The 9,750-nt window shown below is 36.2% G+C and overlaps 1 protein-coding gene across 2 annotated transcripts; it reads left to right on the forward strand.

The window, feature by feature from the left end:
- Positions 1–2,138: 2,138 nt before the first annotated feature.
- On the forward strand, positions 2,139–8,559 carry LOC117973637 (ubiquitin-like domain-containing CTD phosphatase 1). Of its 2 annotated transcripts, none has more exons than XM_034926592.2 (11): positions 2,139–2,366; positions 3,115–3,291; positions 3,607–3,698; positions 4,238–4,323; positions 4,501–4,616; positions 4,902–5,000; positions 5,118–5,155; positions 5,522–5,620; positions 5,846–5,962; positions 6,376–6,503; positions 6,869–8,558. In XM_034926592.2, exons 2-11 carry the CDS (start codon positions 3,138–3,140, stop codon positions 6,894–6,896), a joined length of 957 nt encoding a protein of 318 aa, XP_034782483.1. In that variant the 5' UTR covers positions 2,139–2,366; positions 3,115–3,137; the 3' UTR covers positions 6,897–8,558. The 2 variants fall into 2 exon arrangements, with proteins under 2 accessions (XP_034782483.1, XP_058852209.1); XM_058996226.1 differs by lacking the exon at positions 2,139–2,366 and adding an exon at positions 2,383–2,626 and having other exon boundaries at positions 6,869–8,559.
- The last annotated feature ends 1,191 nt before the right edge of the window (positions 8,560–9,750 follow it).

A 9,750-nucleotide genomic window follows, 5' to 3' on the forward strand; every position in this document is an offset into this window, starting at 1 on the left:
TTGTGTAGATGCTTGCGGGTCTTAACCAAACAAAAAAAACGACAAGGAAGCGTAGACGAGAGGGCTGTTTAAAGGAACAGCTTGATTACATATGGGGTTAGTGGGTGGATTTTCCTTTCAGAAACACAACATAGTTTTCAAGTAATCGCTTGTTAGATTTTTGAACACCCCCGCACCTAATAAAATGCAGCTGTGTCATAAAACTGCACGCTCTAACCGCGAGGCAAGGAAGAGGTTGCGTACTGGTAATACTGTTCAGCTTCCTTTGAAGCTAGTGCCTCACAATCACCTCCAGTCTGCAGTGAAACATAATAACCTGGTGACCACTGTTGTGTTTACATTATTGTATAGTTTATCCTTTGTACACTGTCAAAATGCACAGCTTTTTGACAGCAGTTCATTTACATTCGTTTTAGCTCTAGGAGAGCAACCATCCTCTTTAAACCAGCCAATAGGTGGCTTTTTAATTTATTTTCTAATCATAAGGGTCCTTAAACCCTCAGTTTATTTGGAATTTTGTAAAAAATTATTTTATTTTCACGACACTTCTTTACTTTGTCTGTTCGTTTTGGTCCACTCCACACTGGCACCAGACTAAATGCACAGAATTATAAATGTCTGTTATCATTTGGTGCTGTATTGTGATAATGTTTTTTTTTTTTTGAAAATGTGGACAGATGGTGACATGCATTTCGTTTTTCAACGGGCTTTCTAATTTGCAAGCTTAGTTTTTGCTGTCTATGGGGAAGTTTGCATTTTAATTAAATGATAAATGCACCATTTAATTGTGATTACTTTATGCAACGTGAGTCTTTATAGCAGGGTGTTTAAAAATGAAGAGAGGATGGATATTGCTGTAAAATGACAGTGAATGAAATTGCCCAAACAGTTGCACTTGCACACACTGGGGTCTGTGCAGACTGGCTGGGTGTTTGAATGTTCTACTGCAGTGGCAGGCACAAAGAAGCTGCCCACTGCTGCACTCACTTTGCAATATTCTAGCTGCATAGTGCTGCCAATAGAATTAGGCTTGCAGGAGCCTGCCTGATTCTCCCGCGGTTACATTTCATTGACATTCTGGCACGTGTACAGGATAACCACACCTCGGTTTATTCATCAGTATCGCAGAGATGCATTTCACTCCACAATCCAGATGTTCATTTATTCACTACATCTATATACAAGTATATATATATATATATATATATATATATATATATATATATATATATATATATATATCATCTTGTTTTTCACTACATAAAAAAATGATTTTGTATTTATTTATTGAAGGAAACACAAATCTAGAAAGCTAAAAAAAAAAAAAGGTACTGTATATAGATATATTGAAACACAAACTAAGCATCCTGAACTTGTAAAGCAGTACAGTGACTAAAATACCCTATATCTCCTAACATTCAGTGGACTGGTCTGATGAGTTCCTAGCCGCTCCCCTGGCAGGTTGTCAATGTGATCTGGCCTGGTTGCTCACTAGAGCAGTGCACTGTGGGCAGAGAAATCGAGCCTGACAAAGCAGGCCTGGGTGAATCACCATAAAGACAGAATAGCTTTTTGTTTCTGAATTTCCATTTCCTACGAGGTGGTTGAAAGGAGCACTGTATATACTGTAGCCTTGACATCTACATCAATAAAAGTACATTGTGTTGTCACTTTCTTGGCATATGGGCCTCCATGACATTAATCACCATGACTAAGGAGTGGACCATCACCCAATTAATCCAAAGAAAAGCAGCAGCTTTGTGTCAGACTTTCTCTCTTTCAAAGACTGATGTGCTCATTTTTCTGAGCCCCTGTTATTTGATATGTATCTCTTTGAAGTGCCACTCATCGAGATTAGGATTACATCCACAGTGAAAGCTTCTTTAATTCTGACTAAATGAAAGGTCTGGAGATCTGAAAAAACGGATGTCTGTCAAGGTCAAGTATTGATAGCCTTGTTATTGATTTTATAAATAACCTTTGATGACAGAGTTTAGTTTAGTGTAATGAAAAACAAATAATGTCTAAATTATATCAAATATATTTACAAATGTATATCTGTAATATATCATAGCATGGCTAATAAAGATTGGCGCGCCATGCTGTGTGTCTGTGGTAGATTCTATGGGGGGGAGACAGCTCCCTCAGGTGGTCAGAAGTGTCAGTGCACCCACAGGAAGTTGAAGCCTAAGGGCGCTTGGTAACACAAGAGAGCATCACTGGGAGACAGGAAGAAACTGCTGAGTAATTAGCACGAAGTGTCTTTACGCTGAAATAATTCATTAATTAGGAGTTAAATTACCAACACGGTGCACCATACACCCGGGAGGGGCTTGGTGAAATTCGCTGGTCGTTGCTATCGATAGGTATGCATGCACAACTGTTTGAATCGTATTTTACTAAATAGGGGCCCTGTCTGTAGCAATGGTACTAGTACATCGCTGCGCAGTCAGTCTCAAAATCAATCTGGCTGAATTATACAGCTTTTGTTTATTTACACATGTTCATTCTCTGTTTAATACTTGGATGTCGGCTGGATGCTGCCCAAATAAGAAGTGAAAATGAATGTCCATTGCAGATCTGTGTATTTTTAGAGAAAGCTTTCCGGGTACCGGTTTACCTGAAGGTAAACACGTAGAAAAAACAGCTCTGGATTATATGGTTGATGCTGATGTATATCGTTATGTTGCATGTGACATGTTGTCGATCAAATAATAATATCGCCACTGGATAACGTGCTTTTATTTAAACGCAGACACACGCAGAGTTTAAAAAAACAGTGCGGTGTGGCTTCCCGCTGTACCAGACTGCCCATGTCAAGGTTTGAATTTAAACATCATGAAAAAATGTACATTGTATGTATTTTAATAATAGATATTTGCATAACAGGCAGTGTTTCATCGCATCGTGGCTTAGCTTAGGCTACTTCAGACAGGGTTACAGGTTGTGGAAGTTACATGTTGCAGGAACACATTTTAAATATATATATATATATATATATATATATATATATATATATATATATATATATATATAAATATATTAGATAGATATTTTATTTATCTATTGTCAGGTTTAAAAATGTCTCCGTTTTTATTTTATTTCCTTCACGAGACGTAACATTTTCTATCAAGAGGATGTCTGTATCTGTGATAATAAAATGGGGCGGACAAGAATACTCAATAACTACACTGTCGGATGAAGACACAGTGCTTGACCTTAAGCAGTCTATCAAATCCCTAACGGGGGTTCTTCCTGTCAGACAAAAACTGTTGGGGCTGAAAGTAAAAGGTGAGCAGCATATAATGAAACTGCTTTACAGGTGCTGAGTAATATAGACACTAACAGATAGGTATGAAAACGTGTCTGTTTAATTACTGGCATTACTACTAAAAAATAACTGATGCCTGTATTTTGTGAAAATCTATTTTACTCCATATTGCTGCATCCTATGATAAGGATCATTTTGTATCCCGATATGTGCACATTCTTACAGTATCTGCCTCTTTGACTTGAACGTAGGCACAGCATACATGTATACAAATAATACTGATGCAGTAATAATAATAGTGTGCTTGTCTGTGTTGAATATTTCTGCTGTTTCAGGTAAACCTGCAGAAGATGATCTTAAACTGGGCACACTTAAGTTGAAACCGAATACAAAGATCATGATGATGGGGAGCAGAGAGGAGAGCTTGGTAATTCTGTTTGTATACCTTTTATTCGACATTTTAAATTACATTGGCATTTGGTAATGTGATGTCTAGGTTAGATCTCAGAATTACATGTATTATTCTGTCCTTTAGGCCTGGCACTTGTGTGATTTTGTAAAGCACAAAACAAGTCATTGTTGTTTTGTAAATAGCATGTTAGCAACCAAGTTGCATAGCTGAATGCAACTGAAACAGTGTCATCCAACAGTAAAAACAGGTTTCATATGTGTGAACAGTTTGGTTGTTAGCAACTGGCTAAGCAAAGTTTGTAAGGTGTATAATAGAAAGTCTAAAGGCTGCTTTGTGGCCACTGTGCTGTGAGCTGAATATTGTTGAGGACCTTGGGCATGAAGCTGCTTCTTTGTTAGCATGTATTGAGAGAAAAGGCTGAAACATGGTGGGTTTTTAAGGGACTCTTGGATACAGTTCTGCAGATGCTCGCTGTTGAGTCTGCTTTAAAACTACTTCATGCATTAAAACATCGTTGTTATTTCAAGTTTTGCCTTTTTTCTGTAATCCTTAAGGAAGATGTTCTGGCTCCTCCTCCTGAAAATGAGGATGTCGTCAATGATTTTGATATAGAAGAGGAAGTTGTAGAAGTAGAAAACAGGTTTGTATTAAATTCTGATTTCTCCAGTGGACTGGAAAATGACTTTCTACAAACACAGGTTCAGTAATGTAGGCTATTTATTTTCTCAGTCATGCTATTAACAAAATGTATCCGCAAATGATACCCCTTTGTTATTCTTTACAAATGCGTGCTTACTTCATGTTGTTTGTTTTTTAGGGAAGAAAACCTGGCAAAAATAGCCCGCAGAGTTAAAGAATATAAGGTAGAGGTTTTAAACCCACCTCGCGAGGGCAAAAGTCTGCTTGTATTAGATGTGGACTACACCCTGTTTGGTACGTATTCCTATAGCCCTGCACAGCTATATTTACAGCAAGGTTATTTTTATAAATATGAACGTTATTAATCCCCAAACACTCTTACTGTAAACTTACCGTTTAAATGGAACAAATGACATTTTAAATAATTTACTGCTCACATGTTACACAATGCAGTTTGCAGAGTACAAGTAACTGGAGTCCCGGCTTAATTATCAGTGCTCTGGTGTATATTAAATTGAAAGACTTCAAGACTACTTCAAGGAATGACTTTTGTTGAGTTATTCTCCTCATTTTTTCCAGACCACAAATCTTGTGCGGAGACGGGGTTAGAGTTAATGAGACCGTATCTTCAAGAGTTTCTCACGTCCGCGTATGAAGACTATGATATTGTTATCTGGTGTAAGTCAGTTTAAAAGTATTTAAAAAAAAAAACACACACACTTCTTAAGTGTTCTGCTGTACACTACACTTGTGAATAAAATAATGTGACCTGATGTATATTGTTTTATTTTATAGCTGCTACCAGCATGAAGTGGATTGAAGCTAAAATGAAAGTAAGTTTTCAGTCATTGGATTTACTTATCTAATTGAATAAGAACCTTTTACTGTTTTGTTAATACCCACATAAAAAGACCCACACTCTAGAATGCTTTAATTTATAGAAATGCTAGTTTTTAGAGTTATTATTATCTAAATTGCCAACATTTCAATCTTTCTAGTAACGATACTTCAGAAGGAGTATAATATTGTATTTGCATGTCATACAAAATAGTGCTTGGTTTATTTATTGCAAGAACACATTTGCTGTGTTGGATGCATGCAGCAGATGGCGCTGCTGTGCCTGTCTCGGTTGTTTTGGCAGCAGTAAATTGAGATCAGTTTAAATATACATGTTCTAAAATGCATGTATTGACTTTCAGGAGCTTGGAGTGACAAACAACCCAAACTACAAGATAACCTTCATGCTAGACAGTGCTGCTATGATCACTGTGCATACCCCTAAAAGAGGTGTGGTGGAGGTGAGCACCATTTACAGCACACTGTTTAAAACACAAGCTATTGCCTTCACATTTACATCAGGTATCCCAATCTGTATACATCGAGTTTGTCCACACCTAGCAATAAATTTCATGACATTTTCACTACTTTTAAGTTGCTGCCGACTCTACACCTGTAAAATAAGTAGACCAATTGCTGTAAAATAAGTAGATGAATAGATTACTAAATGTTGCATTATTCTTCAGGTTAAGCCTCTGGGTGTAATATGGGGCAAGTATGCAGAGTTCTATAACAAGAAAAATACTATCATGTTTGATGATATTGGAAGGAACTTTCTGATGAATCCACAGAATGGACTAAAGGTAAGAGCTCTAGCAGTCAAACCAACCGCATGTATATTACCCTTTTTATATCGGTATATCTTTTCTAAGAAGCCATGAACTAGAAAGTAAGGGAAGTATTTAAGTGCTATTATGTTCTCTGTTTCATAACTATCAACATATTTTGCTCTGAAGCTGTCTTATTTAATTTGATTAAAAATCCATTCAATTCTATTCCTTACATTTATTTAATAAGTATGCAACTGAAAACGAATTTAGTATTTAATTTGCTGTCATTTGTTTTTGTAGAATTGGACATTCGGAGGACTGCAGTTTTATTTAATGCGCAACGAAATATATGACCATGATTTTAAAAATGCCGATTTTCTCCTTTTTTAATTGCAGTAAAAGTGATCCGCGCTCAGAGATTTAAGTGTGTTCTTTTTCCCTTTTAGATTAAACCCTTTATGAAAGCACATTTAAACCGTGAAAAAGACAAGGAGCTTCTCAAGCTGTCCCAGTATCTCAAAGAAATTGCAAAGCTTGAGGACTTCTCAGAGCTCAACCACAAGCACTGGGAGAGGTGAGGAGGCATTCCATCTATTGTAACACTAGTCTAGCTAACTAAAGATTTTCTCTTGTGATACAGCTGCGATGCAAGGGTTAGTCGGTGCCAGTAATTCAAATGCTTTTGCACCAGAAACACAGGGTCAGAGTGGGAGTTGTTGTTTACAACATAACTGATCTAGAGATGGCAGGATCGTTTTAACTGGAAGATCGATTTCAATATCATTTTGTGTTTTAGCATGCTGAAGTGTGTCAATAAATGCTGGAAGGATGATGCATTGTCAATCTATACTATATAGTGAAATCTACTTGAGGGAACATCCAAATGTTCTCATAGGTTTAAGACAAGTGTACCTGAATTGTTATTGATTTTATTCACAGGTATCTTTCGAAGAAGCAGAGCCAATAGAACGTATCAGAGATGACCCTCTTGTGGACCATTCTTTACAGGGAGTAGTGCTGGACACTGAAGAAAATGCCCAAGCTACTGCTGTTTCATTATTCCACATTCAGGATTCCCTGCATTCTCTTCTGCTGTACATAAATACAAGCAGGAAAACATGTTTTTATCACAGATCCTGAAGGATTTTCTGCCAGTACGGTTTTCATTAATCTGGACAATATCATCAATGTGACACAAACCTGCCTGTATATTAAGGTTACAGGTATATTTGCATCCTAATACTTTGGTGCTTTTCACAAGTGTAAAGACATCATTATGTGCCCAAAGGAAATCCCCCCCGCCAGAGAGTCACACACATGCGCTGAAGTACTTAAAATACAGTAAGATGGTATCAAGTTATCAATTCTTTTTTTTATTTTTGTTGTTATACTGTTTGCATTTTGCAAGTGGTATTCACCCAGTAAGGCCATTTGAAAGCCAATTTTACTCGCACTTTGGGTAAATATATTTCTCAGTAAAAAATTGAAGCAATAAACTTTAAAGGGTTTGTAATCCTGACTGAGTTTAGAATATGGAGTTCTGTTAAAATACACGTTTGAATCGGTCAGATGGCGGATCAGGGTTGAGATATATCAAGCCACAATGTAATGAGATGGTTTATTTCAACGTGTAGCACTGTCTGGTTCAGATTTCATTTGTTATTGGTTTACAAATGTTAAAGATTTCTAAAATCTCTTTTTGTGGTTTTTGTTTTGTTTTGTTTTTTGTAGCCACATTTGGAGTTTATTCAAGTAATAATAGTATTTGGTCTATTTTTGTAAGACCACACAAGCATCATATTCCAGCAGATCCTCTTTAATGATTTGTGGTCAGGAATTAAACTATTAAAACATATTGGCAAAAGGACCCCTGGAAACTAGGGATGTCTGGGGCATTTTAGTCTTTGCGTTAGGAAAAAAGCTCCAGTTTCCAGTGTTAACATAATTTCGATGTTTTGTTTAACATCATGTAATCGAAGAGACTACAAAATGATACAGCAAAAGTACCGGAAGCCATAATAGTAGTACAGTATTTCATGTCAGATTTTGAAATGTCACATTTTTATATTTTTGCCACTATATGAAAAACTACAATGTGGTATGTGATTCAATATGTTAACATAACATTGTTCAGCAGGTTTAATTCGACTTATGAATCAAAATTAGATACAATTCTATAGGGTGATGCAAAACGTTTGCCCATAGCCGTACGTCCATATGCATCTACTGGCCCGCTTGTGCATTATGTATATGGCTCCCTATGTCTGGTTTAAATGTCAGATACTTGGCTAATCCTGTTAGCTGAAATGCTGAACTGTACAGTATGTTCTTTCGGTGTAATTAAATGATTTACATGAGCATCCTTCATCCATAACATTAGACATTCAATCACAATATATAAATAACCCTTAACGAAACGGCTTAGAACAGTAGACAAAAAAAACATTGTAATTGGACTAAGGTGTTTTGTTTGTTTGTTTGTTCTTAATGTCACCAAAGCTGCAATTTCCCTTATAAATAAATCTTTCATGCTGTAGGTTTTTGTGGTTCATGTATGTACGTCTGTGTGTGTGTGCGTATGTGTATGTGTGTATGTATGTATGTGTGTGTGTGTGTGTATATATATATATATATATATATATATATATATATATATATATATATATATATATATATATATATATATATATATATATAAATATCATTAGTTTTTAGCATATGTCTAACATGAAAGATTTCCAAGAGATGCTAATCTTGGATATGCCATATGCTTACATGAGGAATTGGTAACTTGCAGCGCACTGTGACTGACTGTTGCCCAGGCGTGTCTCCATGTTGTTTTGCGTTAACTGCTGTCTGATGAAATAGAAACATGTATGTGTTCAGATTCCTAAAGGGAACAGATGGCAAGTGTAAATAATAAATGAGCTTTTTAAAGTAAAATGTCTTGTGTTACTTTATTGAATAACAACGCTCACAATTGTGAGGTGCAGCTCTCTCGCAACCAAACGACGTAGAAATAGTTTGAAAGCAGAAATCTTTTTTTTAACAATAGTAGATAAAAGAACAAACACACCAGTACAGTGTTATTGTACCGGGCAGGTAAGGTTACGTTTATTAGTTCTCTGTAGTAGTTCTTTATCCGCTAGTTCTTGATTGCTAGTGACTGATATGGTGAAAATACATCATTTTCTAAATTTGCAACTCTTCATTTCAATCTGCAGAATCTGCTTGATATGTTGACATTATTTGAAATAGTTTTGTTATTCCGTTATTAGTTTTTTACTCTTTTGCGACACCTTAAATGCCCTAGATTTCTCGAGAACTTTTTTAAAACAGCTGTAAGTTGACGTTCAGGCATTCAAGAAGTTTGTTTTGTGCATCATGTCTGTCAGCACACCATACAGATTTTTAACACCAAACATGTTGCTTACATTTTTCCAACATAAAACTATGTTGTGGAAATCATGACTACACTGGAGTTTGCTGTTTTTTAACTCAAAATTTCATCAGTACACTTTTCACTGCCCACCTTTGTGTTCAGTTCAACCTTTCATTTCTTAACTGTAAGACAACTGTGACCCACTGTCTTATCCCAACTGCTCTGCAGTGGTACTGAAGCTAAAAAATTATGAAAGCTACAAGACATTGTTCTGGCATGCTGAGTTAATATTTCCCATACTTGTATTATTGTAGAAATATTGTCAATTAAACCATAGCTATTGTGTTTGTATCCCACATGTATTTATTTTGGCAGGCAAAATGACACTGGTGTAATGTGCACCATGTCTAATAAATGATGGCAACCGGCGAAACTGACC

This window comes from Acipenser ruthenus, chromosome 22, assembly GCF_902713425.1.
Source record: "Acipenser ruthenus chromosome 22, fAciRut3.2 maternal haplotype, whole genome shotgun sequence".
Classification (NCBI taxonomy): domain Eukaryota; kingdom Metazoa; phylum Chordata; class Actinopteri; order Acipenseriformes; family Acipenseridae; genus Acipenser; species Acipenser ruthenus.